General features: G+C 31.5%; 1 protein-coding gene across 5 annotated transcripts; it reads left to right on the top strand.

Annotated features, from left to right (window-relative positions):
- The first annotated feature begins 8613 nt into the window (after nucleotides 1–8613).
- On the top strand, nucleotides 8614–13726 carry LOC126656534 (zinc finger CCCH domain-containing protein 18). Of its 5 annotated transcripts, none has more exons than XM_050351120.2 (8): nucleotides 8614–8916; nucleotides 9747–10687; nucleotides 10768–10935; nucleotides 11004–11183; nucleotides 11978–12054; nucleotides 12150–12326; nucleotides 12426–12542; nucleotides 13246–13726. In XM_050351120.2, the coding sequence occupies exons 2-8, from the start codon at nucleotides 9762–9764 to the stop codon at nucleotides 13317–13319; spliced, it is 1719 nt and encodes a 572-aa protein (XP_050207077.1). In that variant the 5' UTR covers nucleotides 8614–8916; nucleotides 9747–9761; the 3' UTR covers nucleotides 13320–13726. The 5 variants fall into 5 exon arrangements, with proteins under 5 accessions (XP_050207077.1, XP_050207078.1, XP_050207079.1 ...); XM_050351121.2 differs by having other exon boundaries at nucleotides 8614–8912; XM_050351122.2 differs by having other exon boundaries at nucleotides 8615–8916; nucleotides 12426–12543; nucleotides 13250–13726.
- Nucleotides 13727–19560: the final 5834 nt, after the last annotated feature.

The following is a 19560-nucleotide window of genomic DNA, read 5'->3' on the forward strand; positions in this document are numbered from 1 at the left end:
AGTTGGGAATAATCCCATGCAGGGATAAACCCTAGAGAGAAGAAGCCGCTACAGCTGCTAATTATCAAAATGTTAATGAGATAGTAATTTTAATCGATCTTAGCCATCGTTGAATCCCATGTATGCCAGTGTTCAACATGATTTTGAAGCCTCTAAGCTAAATTTCTCTTCTCTCTATTAAAAGCTTTCAAGTAAAAATAATTAGTATTTTTGCCTTTTTCTTTGTTTATCGGCTCGCTGCTTTCATGAGATTTGTCTCCTTTTCAAAGTGTTATATGTAGAGTATTAAGCATGTGCTTTAAAATAGAGATAATGTGTTTTTTATAGGGCTACAAAAAGGGAATAAAAGCAATTCTGGTACAAGTTATGTCTGGACAAAAATAAAAGTGGGTCTCAAGTCTTGTCTTTTTCCAATTTGATTTATAATAGCATTTTACACAAAATCTCGATCGAAATAGGGTCTCTGAATCGAGACATGCCTTAATTTTGCATGCTTCTCGATTGCTTTAAGAGTGGTTCTCGATCAAGCTTCAAAGGCGAAAAATCCTTGCCTCAAATTCCATTCATGTCTTGATCGAGACATAAGTTTCTCGATCGAGACATGCCCATTTGCTGACTCTTTACTTCACTTCTTGACAACTTTGTCGATTCTTCATATTTTTGATAAAAAAAAAGTTTCCGCAAACACTCCATTGCACCTGAAACGCTCACACATGGAAGAAGGAATACAAAATACCAAATACGCATGATAAATAGCAATAAAGTGATGCAAAACGACTCGTAAACTAGGAGTAAATCTACTCCTATTATATACTTTGGAGCTTTTTTAAGAACAAACTTGCACAAAAAAGAGTAGTGACTCTCACTATAAGTTGTATGTTATACACTTGCAGTTTGCTTGTGTATGAGCACAAACATAGTTATCCTTCAGAATGAGAGGCTTTAAGAAGCTAAAGAAAGGTTGCGATGTAAAAGTTGGAGATCTGCTTCAATTTTCTTACATTGGAGACAAAATAGTTATTATTTAAAGCTATAATTATTTTTAAATTTAATGTAATTAATATTTTAATTATATAAAAATTTATCATTTTTGTTTTTCACTATCATTTACTATTTTTATGTATTCAGTAGTAAGAAGCAAATAAACTATTAAAAAACACCACAAATAAAATATTGAAAAACGTAATAGAAATTTTCATAGGAAAACATGTTTTTATAGTGTATTTATGATGTTTATCTTGTGTATTTGTGGTGTATTTTTAATATATTTATAGTATATATATGATATTTTTAATAGTGTATTTATGATGTATCAATACATACGGTATACAAAACAACATAGATAAACTATAAAAACAACATGAATACATCATAAATACACTGTTAAAATACCATAGATACTTCAACTATACAATATAAAAATACTATAAATGAACTATAAAAACATTGTAGATATACAATAAATCCATCATAAAATATTTTGTTTATATTTAAAAAATACATAAAATACTTTCTAAGTATCATTGATAGACAAAAAAACACCACAAAAAACATTAAATAACATATATACAAAATAAAAAAAAAAAACATGGAATCACAAATATATACATATCAATATAACACGAAAACAACAAAAATACACCTAAAATATTCAAAATCATTCAATCCTATGTCAGTTAAAAAAAGGAAAATGTAAATTATATTCAAAATATATAATAAGTGCCCAAAGTGTTACACAGTTAAAAATTGAAATAATCTTTCTTCTCTAATAACATAGATTCAAATTCTCAAATTCTTTTAATTTTTATAGAACCTTGCACTTCACTATCAATATGGTTGGTCTCTTTCAATTTAGCATAAAAATAAAGATTATAAAGAAAAACCATTAAGCATGTAGTTATCCTCGACTTTTTTTTTACTTCACTTGGACTAAAACTCAAAACCTTATTCAAGGACCTAATAATAACATCAAAAACCACCTTTACCCAAGGATAGATATTGGAATTACTAAAATTAATCATGTATAAATGATGATCCCCAGCAAGGCGATTAGAAAGATTTAACAACAATAAATTCTCCAAAAGGTAACGAATTGCAACCTTCACAGATTTATCATCATTAGACCACCTTTTAGCATAAAAATAATTTTCAACATGTTGCTTGAAAATCTTATGAATCATAGGAAAAAAGCATTATCGTTCAAATTATACTTTTTGTAGTATTCTATTCGTTAAAACAGTTAAAACATGTCACTACAACAAATTCTTATATTTCAAATTTTGATGAATGATTATTGAAACCAACTCACAATTCATTTGATGTGGGATGGGATATTAAACTCCCTGGGCCACTCAAGTCTCAGGAAATTTCAAAAAGGTCACTAAAGTAAATTTTCTTACAAAGTGGTCACTAAACTATACCTTTTATTACAAAAATATTTCCATTGTTACGAAAAGAACACTAAACTTTTTGTTAACTACAAAAAAATCATTGGGTTATTCCTTTTATTACAAAAAGGTCACTGAACTATGTTCCTTTTTGTAATTTTGGCTTGCCACATAAGCAAAAATGTTAGGTTTTTACGTCGTTTTATATGGGTGAACCCTTTTGTAATAAAATGTATAGTTCAGTGACCATTTTGTAAGAAAATTAACTTTAATGACCTTTTTGAGATTTCCTGAGACTTGAGTGACCCACGGAGTTTAATATCCATGTGGGATGAGAAAGCTGCCTCAACAACAGAGAATGAATAATACTTTAGTGTAAAGCAAATTCTGAAATATCCAACATAAATCCAAGACAAGTTTGACAAAATTTTAACAATTGTGCATCATCAAAGATGTTCTTGCATCAAAAATAGACTTGTGGAACATAGAGTGATGAATTTTAGAGCAAAAATATTGATCGGTTGAAAACAAAGATTTCCAAATCTAAGAAGAAGAAAACGAAAAAATAATATTTGAACCACTTACAGATACACCACAAAATAATATAAGTACACCATACACCATAAAAACAGACTTTTCACAAAAACATAATATAAATATATTATAAATACGCCACAAAAACACCAAATATACACTATAAAAAGAACTAAGAATCAAACATAAATAAACAATATAAACACTACAAAGACACCATAAAAACACTAAAAATAATCAATTAACATAATCATACGAATGTAAAATATAAGAGAAATAGTAACAAAAACTTAGAACTACTATTTCAATCAACAGAAATATATTTTTTCAAATTTTGGTTAGTAAGAATCTGAAATAAACAATTCAATAGCATCAAAATTCATAAAAATAAAGTTAAATGAACATGCAATATAGTAAGAATATATATACAAAAACTAAAATAAAACCTGACTTAAAAAATCAGAATCATCTTATATTTTTAAAATGCGTTTCAATTTTTTTAGCAGAAATCTGGAAAACAAATAATTATCAAAATTCATAAAAAAAAAGTAATTCGATCAAAATAATTTATAGAAAAAGGTATAATAAAAACTGAGTTACAAAATCATCTTATTTCTTAGAACTCTGCTTCGATTTCATTTTAGCAGAACTCTGTAGGAACATCAAATTATAAATTATCAAAACAAAAGCAAAAAATAGTTCGATACAATAAAATTAATATGTAAACCTTAATATTAACATCAGCATTGTCATGCATGTTGCGATTATTGAGTCTTCTAATTTTAAAAACGACACTATCAGTATCATAAAGTTGGAAATCGCCTTCCACCTTCAATAATTTTAACATCAATAGTAGACTTCATTTTTTTCGCAATTCGTGTCGCTCTTTTCATGTCGACCGATGTTAGCAAGAACGGAAAACAAAATACAGAGGAGAAAACAATGAATTGATGAACGGAAAATAGAGAAGTAACGCCGGAGAAAAAAGCAAACAAGGAAAATAAACAGAAAAGAAAGAAACAATTATTTTGGTAAAGAAAATAAACCTAGAAAATAAAGAAGATACATAAAGTAAGGGGAAAAATTAATAATATAGAGTTGAGAATAAAATAAAAATAGTTTACTGTGAAAATTTTCTCTTTGTAAAAATAACATATTAAAATGTTTAAATTACATTTTAAAAATATATTTAATAAAACAATCAGAATTATGAATATAAAAAAAGACCGAAAGTACAAAAAAATCTCCGATTTTTTTTTAAAAAGTACAAAACAGCCCTTTAACTTATTTTGAGTACAAATCGACCCTCGAATTTTTAAAATTGAACAGAAAAATCCTTCTGTCCAAAATCTCAGTTAACTGATGACGTGACATATAAGAAAAAAGTTCAAAAACAGCCTTAATGTTTAAAATACTTACCAATTTTATTTTTATAATTTCTTCTAACTATTTTCACCCTTTTCTTCATTTAAATAGCTATAATTAAATAAAATTATAACTTAAAACCAATTTAAACTCAATTTTTTCTTGATGAATAATTAAAACTTAACTAAACTAGTATAGAGCTAATTAAACACTTTGTAATCCGATAAAATTAATCGAAATCTAATTAAACATTTCGAAACACAATTAAAAAAGATAATTAAATTTTATCTCGGAATTTTATTACTTTGAAATAAAATTTGTTTTTAGAATTCTTTTCATTATCGATTCTATGCCGCTATATTTAATTGTTGGTCTTTATTATGTTTTCCGCTTTTTTCCGGCGAACATATTTTTTTTTCAATTTCTCCTCTCCTCCTTCCACCCACTTCCATAGCCGTCACCTTCACCCTCCTCTGTCCGGACCTGTCGCCACCCCTTCCCAGAAACACGCCAGAGACAGCAAACTTCGTTTGAAACGAAGCTTATCGTCTGAGCTACGTCTCAGACGAAGCTCAGACGTAGAACTTCTTCTGTTTGAGTCAAAGCTCAGATGAGCTGCTTCGTCTCAGACGAAGGTTGTGTCTCCGGCGGCGGGTCAGATTGCTAGAGAGCGGTAGCGGGAGTGAAGAATTGCGGAGTCTAAATTTTTTGGACGAATATTATTTCAGAATAATATATCTCGAGATAAAATAAAGATTAAATAAAAAAATTATTTAATATTTTAAAATTCATTAAATAAATTTAATTAAATTAATGAAGATTTTAAATTACTTTTGATAAATAAATATGATTTTATAATAATGTATAAAATGTTAAATAATTTTTATATTTAAATGAAGAAGAGGGTGAAATGTGTTAAAAAAAATAATTGTATACAATTGGTAAATTTGTTAAACATTATAAATGTTTTTGAATTTTTTCCTTATGTGCAACATCATCGATTAACAGAGATTTTGGACGGAAGAGTTTTTTTATTCAGAAAAAAAATAAAGGGTTGATTTGTACCCAAAAAAAATTAAAGAGCTGTCTTATACTTTTTGAAAAACTACGAGGGTTTTTTTGTACCTTCGCCTAAAAAAATAATTTTTCCTCTCAAATTTAAAAGGATTAACAAACACTTCATTGGTTTTTCTTTTGTCAAAAGCTAAAATTTTATTTGATGAAATGTTACATAAATGAACAAATCCTCAACAATTTTGAATGAGTCATTCCATAAGAGAATGATGAGTATTGTAAAGACAATTACCGAGAAGTGATTTTTTAGCCATTAAATTGGCCACCGAATCAAATTTATATATCCCAATGTGAGATCTAATTTCCGAGAATTGGAAAACTAAATTTATATAATAACTTCGGCATTTCTGTCATTAGTAGAGGATGAATTAGCAGTATCGATATTATTCAGAGTTAGAAAGTATCTTATAAGTAACACCTCCTGTATCGATACCTGAAGAGCCAATAAATATTACAATCAATACAACTACGTCAATAAAGAACCTAGCCAAGATAATGTTAACTGCAAAATCACTAATTTTAAAAAAATTCAACCAAATAAAATGAAGCCATTAAAAAATTATTAAAAAAATAATAAAATAAAATAATGACACATAAAATAAAAATGATATAGAAAAAAGAATAAATAATATAACGTCATTGCTCTTTTCACTTTCACTTTCCATAGATGTAGTAACGCTACAGCATATTTCCGAAAAATTAATTTTTACTAAAATACTATGAAAAATTGAAGGAAGATGACCAAGTAATTTAAAAACAATTACAGTTTAGGAAATATAGGAGGACATCTCTCTAACTGAAATACACATGTTAAATTTGTTTCAGACTTTGAATTGTCTTTTCTTTATGTTTATCTAAATATAAAAATTACTCAAATAAATAAATTAAAATTTTATATTCATATTTACCAAATTATTTTTTAAAAAATACTTATCTTTTTTACGAATTCTTCAAATTTCATTAATCGAATACGAAACGGTTATATTTGTAAGAAATTCGGAAAAATTCAAAAACTAAACTCGATGGCCTGACATGAAACAGAAAACATGCTGCCTGATTCGCAAGTTTACTTATGAAAATAAAAAATAAATTATCTACTTGTTTCGCCAATAAAGTACCGTCTTCGCTCAATCTTTACCATCACCCGCAAATTGATTTATGAAATCAGAAACTACAGCCGTGGCATCGTATACAACCAACACATAAAAACCCTTCATAAAAAAAAATAACAACCTTTCATATAAAAAGAACATCAACCTTTCACATAGAACGGACAAACAAACATTTCATATACAAAGGACAAAATAAAATTCTCAAAACAAACAAAATACGGTATTAAAAAAATAAATTTTTTTTATTATAGTCCATGAACGATTTCATCTTTATTGTTCAAAGATCTCCAATCTATCTTCGATTCTTGATTTATGAAAATTTGAATCAGATTTGCGCTTCGTCGATAAATGTTAATCCATTAAAAAAAAAAAATTGGCTATTTATTATACTATATGAAATTAAAATAACATAAAAAAAATGGCTACCGTTAATAATATATACCTAAATCATTGACGGCAGCCGAAGAAGAATTAAAAAAAAAACAACTATGGATGGTTAGGGTTTATTTAGAGTGAAAAGAGAGAAGAGACTAGAGAGGCTAGGGTTTTTTTAGAGAGAGAGTTTTGTTTCTTTTAAAATATTTATCTATATATTTAAAATACATTACAATATTTTATTTGATGAATTTAGAATATTAATATACAACAAATTTTATAAATATTTATTTTGGGTTTATTTGATTATAATCAGAATACATTTTTTAACTTTGTTATCTGGATTTTTTGTAAATTAATATTTTCATTTTCAAAAAGTACATAAACAAATCTCTCAAAAAAAAAGTACATAAACAAATGTTTTAATTATGATTTTGATAATCTAACTATTGATAAAATTTAAAACAAATATTAAATTTCATGATATAATTTACTAACTACTAATTTTTAATGTTTTTATTCACTATCCATAGAATTACAAATACTAATGTATAAATATTTTAAAAAGTTAACTACTCCAATTTTTAGTAAATTTTATTCTAAAAAGAAAATTAATATATAGTTTTATCATTTTAAATTATTGCCAAAATTTCAAAGTGAACAATACATATCTATCCATCTATATATTTTATATAGATTCATGCTATTAGTGTATATTTTTCAGTGTAATCCAATGTTGCTTCACTCAAAATAAATTTCAACATTTTATTAGTAATAAACATTTTGCACTTTCCTTTTTAGATAATATGTTAAATATTTTCGAAAATTTAAAATTAAATTATTACTGAAACTGTAAAATTGAAGGAGGATGACAAAGTATTAGAAAACAGTTTAGGAAATCCACCTAAATAGGAGGAAATCTCTCTGACCGAATTAAATCTGTTATTTTTTTTCAGATTTGATTTTACTTCATCTATATCCAATAAAAATTTATAACTAAATTTATAAAACTAAATATAATTTATTAATTAATTGTAAATTAAGAAAACATTTATTTTTGATGAATAAATTAAGAAAAACATTATTTACATCCAATTTAATTTCTCAAAAACTTATGCAATTAAAAATATATTATTATAGGTAGGTGTGAGCAAAATGTTTGACTGACCGTTTTAACCGACCAAAACTGACCGTATAAACCGACATAAATAATAATTTTTGGTCGGTTCTATTAAAATTTAGATGGATTTAATTTTGGTTTATAATATTTTGAATTCGGTTCAGTTTCAATTTTAATTTTGGAAAATTAAAATTAATCAAACCAAACGAATAATCAAATATTTGATGGTTTTATTTTCTATTAATTTTAATCGAATCCATTCACATTTTAAAAAAGATTGTTTTTCCGATTTTATTTAGTTTTAGTTTTTTAGTCAGTTTGATTCCGGTTAAAATATAATTTTCCTCGATTTCAGTTTCAATCTGGTAAATTTCCGGTTTTATACGTTTAAAAAATTCGACTTATTTTTAATCGAACCGACTGAGTGCACACACCTAATTATCTACAACATAATAAAATATATTTGTAAATAATTATTTTTCATGTGTGTGATTATGATATTATGTGGATAAGTACGTGGGGGCTTGATTTGAACTAAAGACAAGGCGCCCTTGAAAAGCTATTTATCCTTTCTGTCATTTTGCAGTTTTAAAATATTTAATTTTTCAAATATAAATTATTTAAATTTTCCCATAAAAAACAATTAAATGTCGTAAATTTGCGGAGAATGAAGAAACAGAAAAAGATAAAAATAGCAAAAAGAAAGAAAGAGAAGAAACAGAGTGAAGAACAGAGACATAGGAATTAGAAACCGTAACAGAGAGACAGACAAACAGACACTAACTGATCCATCAATCATTCTATCTTCAGTTTAATCATCAAACTCAAGCCATGCAAAATTCACGACCAGTTCTTCTTGTTCGTTAAGGTTTTTTTTTTGTCTGACTCAAGAAAATTCTTGCCTCCATCTTCTCTCTGAACAGCCTCCATATATGTGTTAATTTGGTAGGTATGTTGGTTTTTTTTATTTTGTTTATAGTTTTTTTGATTTGGGTTCTTTTGAATTGTTTTAAATCTTGTATTTTTGTGTTTTTAGTGTCGAAAAATGAGTTTAAAGTGTGTTTCTTTTGTTGTTTCTTCTCTGGTTTTGCTTATGTTTCTTGAATGGTAATGATTTGTTTATGTTGGAATTAAATTTGTTGTTTTTATTGGTCAATTTCTTGAATTTAGAGGCAAGTTTTGTCAAAAAATGTTGCAAAACAATGATTGGAAGTTTAAAATTTGTGTTTTTTTGTTGTTATAATGCTGAAAATTTTGACTTTTGTGTCTTTCATTTATTTCTGTTCCTTTTCTTAATTCATAGAATTTTGTTTATTTATTTTTTCTCATGAATAGAAGAAGAATAAGGGATTTTTATTTAATTAATGTACAATAATCTTCATTTTGAGACAGTATGGCCACTATTTATATTTTCTTACTGAATTTTTTTTCTGCAATTTTTTCATAATATTTTGAAAGTCAAGATTTTTTATTGTTTTTGGAAGAAAGTAAAAGATTTGATGATTTTCTTTCCTTATTGTTGTTGATAATTCTGTGATTCAAGTGGGAATTTTACAGCTTTTATTTGGCTGTCAACTGTTCTTGTTTTGAACATGTTACCTGGATTACACTCCTTTTATGGCTATATATTATTTCCACAATTATTACCCTATTTATATAACTGAAGAAATGGAAAATTATTTCTAGAAACAATACCCTTTAATTTCTTCACATTCTCATTTACTTTTAGATCTGCATTGAGTTCTGTCAGAATTATGTACTTATGTATTGTTTTTGCAGGGTTGGGTATTTGACATGGATTTTACGGAGTCCACCAAAGTTGTGTACAACAGAATTCAGAAGATAGAGCCCGAAAATGTCTCGAAAATCATTGGCTATCTTCTGTTACAAGACCATGGCGAAAGAGACATGATTCGGTTGGCATTTGGTCCGGATAATTCGATTTATTCGTTGATCACCAAAGCCAAATCTGATCTTAGGCTAAATAAACCGGCTGTTTCGATTCCAGTTTCAGCATCGCAGGTGAATTCGTCGCCTGTTTCCGACATTTCTTTGCAGTTTACTCCTTTTTCGCCAGCTTCAGCGAACCCACGCAGGGCTGGAAATGCTTACTGGGATGCACAAGTGAGTGGTGATCAGTTTCAGCATCAGCAGGTGGAAAACTTGGATTTTGGTTCATCAGGTTACTCAGATTCGGCTGCTGAAGATTATCGGCTTCAAAACCAAATGCAGTTCTTGAATTTGGATGATCAGTTAGATTTTTCGAGCAATCAGTTTTATTTTGAACCTGCATTAGGTCCTAGAACTAGTAGAAGGTCTCCAAGTTTGCCAGAATTTCCTGTTAAGATTTGCCATTACTTTAACAAAGGGTACTGTAAGCATGGAAATAACTGCAGGTATTTCCATGGACATCCAATGCCCGACAGCTTTTCTCAGTTTCTTAGTCCGAAATCAAATGAGATTTCGAACGAAGAACATATTATCTCACCCGGCTCTCTTGCAAAGCTCGAAATGGAGCTCTCTGGCCTCTTAAAATCGAGAAGGGGTATGCCTGTTTCGATTGCATCATTGCCAATGATGTACTATGAGAAATTTGGTAAGACCCTTCAGGCTGAAGGGTATCTTACTGAGAGCCAGAGGCACGGCAAGGCTGGTTATAGTTTGACCAAGCTCTTAGCTCGATTGAAGAACAGCATTCGTGTCATCGACAGGTATCAAACGTAAATACTAATCAATTTTTCCTTTTCAGATTAATCCTTTTATGTTTGTATGGCTCTCAACTGTTTTTCGTTGGATACAGACCTCACGGGCAGCATTCTGTGATTTTGGCGGAAGATGTTCCGAAGTACATGGATTTTTCCGGTGAGAGAAATGATCCTGGCGGAATTGTTGCTGGTTCTAGACAGATCTACCTTACATTTCCAGCTGAAAGTACTTTTACCGAGCAGGATGTTTCCAACTACTTCAGGTGAGTATTGTAATATTCTGGTTTTCATACTTTTACTGTTTGAAGATTCTAAATTTTTTGCAATACAGCAAATTTGGACCTGTTCAAGATGTTAGGATTCCTTGCCAACACAAGAGAATGTTTGGATTTGTCACTTTCATTTTCATCGAGACTGTCAAGCAAATCTTGGCAAAGGGTAATCCGCATTTCGTATGTGGGGCTCGTGTCCTGGTAAAACCGTATAGAGAAAAGTCAAGGCTTATTGATAGGTACATTTTTTATTTATCAACTATCATATTTGGTTGAATTCTGGCTTTACAAATCATGAATGGTTAGTTTTAGTTATTCGTTGAGTCTTCTAAAGTTCCGAAGCATGGATAGTATGCTGACCTGAAATGAAAAGGAGATTCTGAATAAATTATTGTGGTCTATATTAAAATCCTTAAAATCATATTAAAGTCATTTTCAAGATATCAATTCATCTCCATAATTAGCTTCTTTAAACTCGTGCTTTCGGTTTCGTTTGACATGCGGTTTTAGTGTCACCATTACCTTGGAATTATCTCAATTTTTATCATGTCATCTTTTTTAGTTTCAAGTTTGAATTACTGTCCGATCTATAATGATCGTAATGCAACCTATTCGGTTTATTTTTAAAGATTCTAAAACTCTTTATTCATTCTTTAATCATCAACATCAATCATGCAAAAAGAAGCCAGTTGGCTTGTGCCCCTTTATTGACATAACCTAGTGCTTACTTTTCATACTCTTCTGTATTTAAATTCAAACAAAGAATCTCTTGTTTGATTTTGTTTTTGCTTTTCTTTATTCACTTTCAGCAATAAGAACTTAAATTATAGAATCTGGCCAATTCTTTTGTTTCGGAATCTTGTCCCCGAAACAATTATTTGTTACTGTTTTGAATTTCTAAAAGTTGCAGAATCTGTTCTGTTAGGCAATAAGTTTTGGAACCTGAAAATTCTTACTACCATTTCTTATTTAATTTTTTTGACTAAAGTTGATGATTGTATTGTAGTGTAAACTTTTCGATTTGGTTATGCAGGAAGTTTTCAGACAATTTACAGCATCCAATGTTTTACAGCCCTCACTTTATGGATGGAGATTCTGAGTTTCACTCCGGTGAGTAAAACCCCGTTGATAAATGTTCTTTTTTTCTTGATTCATAAGCTAACATCGCGTTTCCGTCCCCGTAATCTTTTCTTGAATTTTTGCAGTGTCTGTTCCAAGAATTTGTGATAATTCAAGGTTACTCAAGAAACAGCTAATGGAGGAACATGAGCTTGCACTTGAATTTGAGAGACAGCGTCTATCGGAGTTTCAGTCAGCACCCAAATCGCATAATCATCACACTTATTTTGGCTACTCGATGGACGAGTTGAAGCTCTCAAAAGGTCTGATTGATACACATTTATATATTTTCTTTATTTATTATTTTAAATTTTTTCGTGTTTTCGACTAATGCAATGTTCATCGACATTTATCACTTGTAGAACACGCTGAGTTCCCGTCTGCTGAGCGTTTCAATTATTTGCTGGATGTACTTAACAGTGGCTCCTCCAGTGATGACAGGCTCAGGCACACAACCACCCATTACAATGATCAGGAGAGGTATTACAATGCAAACTTATTTTTTGTGCCTGAATTTTATAATGAATTTTAATTATAAATGAGTGTGTAATCGAGTCTTGTGGATTCAAGTACTTTTCTAGTAGTTCGTGAGTTGACTTGACTCGTTTTTATACTTACCAATGTTATCAAAGAGGTGCGCCTCAGGCGAGAGGCACCTGAGGGCGCCGGCTTGGGAGCCTCTCATATGCCGAGAGGCGAGCGAGTTTTTAAAGGCGTGTGCCTCTCCCATAATCTGACCCTCTCTAAATACTTATTATCAGTTTTTTAAAATCCAAACCGGTGGACTCACCGGTTCCCGGTTCAACAGATTGAGTAAATTACTTGTAAAAATTGTATCCGGCGGTTCAGTCCGGGTGAATCGGGTGCTTATTACACACACACTCCCATTCCACTACACTATTTATCCAAAAAACTCATAACCTAAAAACTACACTTTCCAATTACTCAAGTTCGTTGGGTTTTTGCTTGTTTTGTTATTTTACATTAAAAAAATACAATTATAATCTGTCTACATTTTATGATGTGCTGTTTTTTTTTTCCGGCGCCTCTCTTCCGAAAGGCGCGCGCCTCGCCTTGCGCCACACTCTTAGGACACTAGAACCTCTTGGCGCCTTTCGCCTTAAATAACTATGCGACTTACAAACGTGCATTTCTAATGGATTGCTTGTTTTGATCCTATGCGCAGCCAAGGAGTTAACCTGCCAGAGAGCCCATTTGCATCGCCATTAGCAAACAGAATTTCAACAGTTATATAGAATTAAAAGAAATACAGTACAGGGGTATCGTATAGAGGTAGAGCAAGATCGAATCGAATCGATCGATACAGCAGGGAAATTGCTTCTTCATATTTAGTTTATTGAAGAAGAGAGAATTACTAGTAGATGAAGAAGGCAGAATACAAAATATGACTAAAGGTTTATAAGCTTATTTCTATTTATTTTATTTAATTTTTCTCTTCAATTAATGTATACAAGTCATAGAACTTGTTGGTATTTTAGAAAGAAAAATGTAATTTATAGTCTGCCTTTTGTTTTTAGTTGTAGCCAAAATTATGGAGAGAGTTCATAGAAGAAAAAAACTAATGGTAAGAAAAAGTGTAGAGCTCTCTGCCTAAGTTAGTTACAAATTCTAATAAATCTAATTATACAAAAGTTTTAGTTTATTTATTTATTTATTTTTCTAAGTTGTGGAGTCCAAGTAATTCTTTTCAAAGAAGAGCTAGTGGTAATAATTTCTGTTAAAATATTACAATTGGTATATGAATATTAATATATTTTGAAAATTATATTGGTATTTACTTTTTCTTATTTTAATATTAATTAATAGTGACTGTTATTCACTTTATAATAAATGGATAAAGGTATATTTTATTTATAAAAGATTCAGGTACCATGTTCTTTTTATTTCGTTTGACATCTCCAACCAACTTGTGCATTAATTTTTTTTCTACAACATGATAATTTATATAGTTTAAATTCGGATCCTTATAGGTTGGTGTAAGTAATTTTTAAAATTTCAGGTTTGTATTACGAGAAAATGACTTGAATTTAAAAAAATAAACTATGGAATAAAATAAATTTAATCCTGAAAGCAGCACATGAGGAGGGAAATAATTTGGACAGAACATGTAGGTCCATACTCCATACATACAAAAAAGAATAAGAAAATAGATCGATACCCTTAAATAATTGAATTAATAATTCATGATTATGTGGGTGGTTTCTTTCATGATTATGTTTATAATTTAATTAATGTAGGGCATAGTGCGGTTATTATTTTACTATAATCCAATTCTTTGAGCAACCAATAGGATCATTGACTTTTCTGATTAATTAACCAAACCATGATTGCATATTCTTAGTTTTGAATTCTTTTTTTCTTTTTTATAAATTGAAATCATTCTTTTCTTTAGGAATTTTTCTTTGGTGAAACATGTTCTTGTAATAATAAAGAGGGGGGTATTTGTTAAATTTTATTAAGTGTGGGACCTTTTTGTGATTTATTGAAGATTTGTGGACCTTACTTTGCCAAAGTGGTCTATTACGTACTTTGATCGGGATATTCTTTTTGTTTAATTTCATTTTATTATTTTTAGAAAAAGGATTTTATTTTTGTTTCTTGAAATTAATTAAAGAAATGCTAAAAGAAATATTATGTACGTGTTTCAAAATATAATGCTATTTTTTTGAGAGAAAAATATAATGCTAACTCTCTCTAAAATTTCTATGTCTTCTTGATATCATTTCCACAATTTATAGACTTTAATTATAAAAAATATTTTTGAATCCTAATCAACCACTAACATTTATATAGATATACAAATTCTATGCATACTCTCACTTTTAAAGAAACAACCCTCTAATTCTAACCAAACAATTAAATATCTTTTTGAATCCTAATTAAATATATAATATTATAATATCTTAATTATCGTAGTATTTCTATATGCATTAGGTTATTTATGTTATTGATTTAATTTTAAATTTTTAAATAACATAAAATATAAATCACAATAAATATAAAAAAAATTATGAGCAACAATTTCAATTATAAATTAAGATAAATATAAAATTAAAAAATTACACTCAATCTCATATATAAATAATTATAAATATATTAATGATCACAATATTAATCATTATATTAATTAACTATGTCTAACAAATAGGTTTATATATATATATATATATATATATATATATATATATATATATATATATATATATACACACACTAGTTTCGCATTACGTGCTATGCACGTGGCTCGTAATGTAACTCGTCAATGAACATATTAGTAAATTTAGTATAATTATATTAATTTTTTATTTATAATTGATGGAGTCTGCCTTCTGAACCGGTGAGTAAGACCTGCAAAATAAGGTAGAAGCTAACCGGACGGTGGTTGTCCGATTAACTCTCCGATGCTAAAGTCAGTTTAGAGCTTTGAGCAGCGTTTTGTGTATATGAATGTAATTGTCATTCTAGGCATACCTCGTGCTCCTTTTATAGTATTCGAATATACCTAGTAGAGTTGTATTAGGCAGGTGAATCCTACTTTGTAGGGATTCGGCGATATCGTAGGGATTGTCCTGATTTGTCGTGATCTACCTTAATCTGATAAGAGTCCTATTTAGGAACGTCTTCCTAAATAGTCTTATCTTCTTAAAGTAGAGCTTATCCTTCCATATATAGTGTTTGTGTCCAAATAGGACAATACTTCCATTCTTAGTCGATTACCCGAATCCCGGACCTAACGCGCTTTTTGGCGGATCATGTGGGATTCGGTTTTTACTGGCATATCTCCGAATCTCTAAGGATTCGGTCTTTATTAGCATATCACCGAATCTTAAGGGATTCGGCGTCTCCTTCATATCTTCGGATCTTCAGGGGGAGTCCGATATCACCTGAGAGTGGATCTCCTGTGACTCGGCTCCATTATATTTACAATAGGATTCGGTATCCATCATTAGCCCCCCGCAAGTGAGCGAAAGTAGTTGGTATTCATGCCTTAGTGGATTTTAGCTCTTTTGGAGCTGAGTCCTCTTATACGGGCGAGTCGCTTTGTATTCTGGGCGAGTCGTTTCATATGTTTTTGGGTGACGTTTCTTCTTTAGTAAAATTCTGTGTTGCCACGTGTCAACATTTAGTGATCTAACGATTAATGATTTATTCAAAACTCTTCATATTTAATCTCTTTGCATTTCTTCTTTTCCCTCTCACTTGCTTTTCGAATTTGTTCTTATTTCTGCAACTATTTCCTCTTCGTTCTTTGTCTGATCATTTGGTTCTTCGTGACTTGTTTTATCCAGATCTTCAGGTATGTTCCCTTTTTGTTACTTGGATGTTAAATATGGTTTTCTTACTTGTATGTGTTCTTCATGATCGTTGTTCTGGAAATTCCTTTTCTGTTCTTGGTGTTCTTCAATGTGTTCTTCAATGTGTTCTTTGATATATTTCTTGTTTGATCTTTATTTTATATTTATATTTGTGATTTCCTGTTCTAGGATGCCTCTTAGTCGAGTGAAAGATGCACGCGCTACTATGGCTTTTACCAGATCAAAGCTTCGTAGGAGTGAAGTCTTAGATATCTATTTTAAGTATAGCTTTCCTTTCGATTATAGGGTAATATTACCTGGTGCCGATATGGCTGCCTCCGATTCTCCGGGTTCTTCTTGTAGGGCGGTTCTTTTCGAGGAGCAGTTTGCTGCTGGTCTTAGGTTTCCTTTGGACTCGTTTTTAGTAGAAGTGTGTAGGGATTTAAAGGTTGCTCTGGGACAACTTTATCCCGGTACGATTAAAGTAGTGCTCGCCTTTTCGGAGGCGTGTAGGCTTCGGGGTTGTGCCCCTTCTCTTAACGTGTTGTACTATTTCGTAGACTTTAAAAAGTGTGATGGTTGCTTCGTTTTCGCCCTTGGCAGAGAAGGGCGATCTCGTATTTATCTTCCTTGCCTAACCAGTCGCTGGCGGAGGCGTTTCTTTATTGTTTACCATAAATTTGCTTTTCTTCATTTTTCGGACGATTTTTCTTCCCACCCAGTTCAGAGTTGTCCGTCTCCTTTAAGTTTATCTGAGTCAACACTTGCTTTCGACATATCTTTCTATGGTGCTATTCAGCGTCCTGTTCTAGATGTCTTGGTTAATAGTCATCTTCGGCATCGATGGTTTCCTTTGGAGGATCCTCCTCGAGGCTTGGCAGATTTTTGCTACTCCTTTATTCAAGGTATATTAATTTGCTTAAGTTCTTTTTTATGTTTCTTTTGTAGAATGTCTTCTTCTTCTGACGATTTCCTTTCCGGATTTCAAGTAGATTTGGACGTTCCGATGGGCGGTCCTGACGCTCACATCGCCAACATTATTCCTGACGACGTTGATGTGGATGTTGTTCCTGCTGATGTTCCCATCGCTCCCGTCGAGATAGCGTTGCCTGCGGGTGATGAGGTTATCGTTGTAGATGATGATGACTCGGCTGATCCAGTAGGTGACGAGGCGGTTCCATCGCTACCTCCCCCTCTAGCATCATTTACTGTCTCAGGGGGAGTTGGGGATGTGAATTCAGACGGGCTGGCTGTTGCTGATTCGGGAGAGATTTCCTTGGGTCGAAACCTGGATTCTCCGTCTAGGAAGAGACGTCGAGTTGGTGATGGTTCTCCATCGAGGGAGAGTCTTCTTGGAAGCTCTTCTTCTGCCCCGGATTTGGTGCAGTGGGTCGAAGGTCAGGATCCCGCTAGTTTGCTGAATCCTAGAGTGTTGGCGGAATATATCCGAACTTTGGCGATTCCTGATGATGTCACATGGTTTTGTTCTAGGCCGGGTCAGGAGCTTTCCGATCTGGCTTGTTTTCATGGTTTCTCTGTAAGTGTTTTCTTTCTTGAATATAATATTTTTTTTTATTCTGTTGTTTCCTTACTTATCTGTTTTTGGTGTTTGTAGGCTCTTCAATCTGTTCTGGAATTGAACGACCGCCGACAGTGTGCCGAGGAGGAGGTCGAGCGTCTATCTTCTCTTTTGGCGACTTCCGAGTCTGAAAGGGCAAAATTGAAGGCATCTTTGGAAGAGCATGATTCCCTTTTGGCGCAACTTAAGGCGCAGGATGCGATTAACGATCGCCAAGTTAAAGTGATCGAGAAGAAAACCGATGACTTGACTCAAGAGATTGAGGAGCTTATTCGAATCAATTCCCTTGTTGGTGGGGAGAGGGATAAGCTAAGGTCGGAGGTTGAAGGTCTTCACATCCGTTTACTGGATACGAAAGCTTTTTATTCTGCTCTGATAAGTGAGTATCGCCTTGCGATTGGGAGGAAACTTCTGGAGCAGAATCCTAATATTGATCTTTCTGGAGTTAATGGGTTGGATCCCCAGGCCATCGCTCGTGACCTTCTTGCCAAGATATCTAAGGACCGTGTCCAGTAGTTTTTCTTTTGATTGTATTTGTTAATGTACAAATTTTGTTTTTTGTAATTCGCTATTTATGAATATATTTTCTTCGTGTTTCTTCGAAAGTGCGCTTTCGCCTTATATCAATTTTTTGTTTATGTACTTGTCTTGCCTCGAGGGTTATTCTAAACCCTGTTCTTGGCGTTGCTTTTTTATAGAGTTAATCTAAACTCTTTTATTTTTGTTTTTATTTCGAGTTAATCTAAACTCTTTATCTTTGTGTTTTGAGTTAATCTAAACTCTTTTTTGGCGCTTTGCCTTTTTTGAGTTAATTTAAACTCGTTTTCTTGGCTATCCGCCTTTTGTGGCGATTTGTCTTGTTTGGCGATTTTGCCTTGAGTTAATTTAAACTCATTTTCTTGGCTATCAGCCTTTTCGTGTTGATTCGCCTTGTTTGGTGATTTTGCCTTTCTTGAGTTTGATCTTTAACTTATTTTTTCATCTTTCACCTTTGGTTTAATCGTTCGTAGCTGTTCTTGATTTTTATTTCTTTATTGGTTCGTCTGGCTAATCATATAGTAGGAAAATTGAACTTTTATTGATAAAAAGACGGCATACAAAATATTAAAGATAGATTTGACGCCATCTGGTAAGACATAAAGTCGTTATCGACGATGGGTCATTTTCCTTTCCTATTCTTCCTTGTTTTCGGTCTTGTTCTCTTGGAGATCCACTACTGACTCGTCATAGCATTTCTTGGCTATCCCTTGGTCTCCTCTCAGCGTCACTACTCCTTTTTCAGTTGGTATTTTCATTGCCAACGCTCTTATGCTAGTTACTGCCGCCGAATCATGGAGGAAAGGTCTTCCTAGGATGGCGTTGTATGTTAATTCCATGTCTACTATGTTAAATAGTGACATGACTTTCTTGTTGATTCCTCTTTCTGGGCCGATTATTACTTCCAAGGTGACTGCTCCCAATGGAGTGATGGAAGGTCCACCGAGTCCTGATAGCGGAATTGGGACTCGGCGTAGCCTTGACGCCGTTCCTCCAAGCATTTTGTATGCTGCGTTTGTCATAAGGTTTACCGCGCTTCCTTCGTCGATTAGGATTCGCTCCGTG

Source organism: Mercurialis annua, linkage group LG7 (genome assembly GCF_937616625.2).
Source record: "Mercurialis annua linkage group LG7, ddMerAnnu1.2, whole genome shotgun sequence".
NCBI lineage: Eukaryota > Viridiplantae > Streptophyta > Magnoliopsida > Malpighiales > Euphorbiaceae > Mercurialis > Mercurialis annua.

What these genes read in the sequence shown, in the direction of transcription:
- LOC126656534 (XM_050351120.2), top strand. Translation starts at nt 9,762, where the DNA reads ATGGATTTTACGGAGTCCACCAAAGTTGTGTACAACAGAATTCAGAAG. An exon ending in GTCATCGACAGGTATCAAAC is followed by an intron (nt 10,688 to 10,767) that starts GTAAATACTAAT and finishes CGTTGGATACAG; the next exon opens with ACCTCACGGGCAGCATTCTG. An exon ending in CGAGTTGAAGCTCTCAAAAG is followed by an intron (nt 12,327 to 12,425) that starts GTCTGATTGATA and finishes TATCACTTGTAG; the next exon opens with AACACGCTGAGTTCCCGTCT.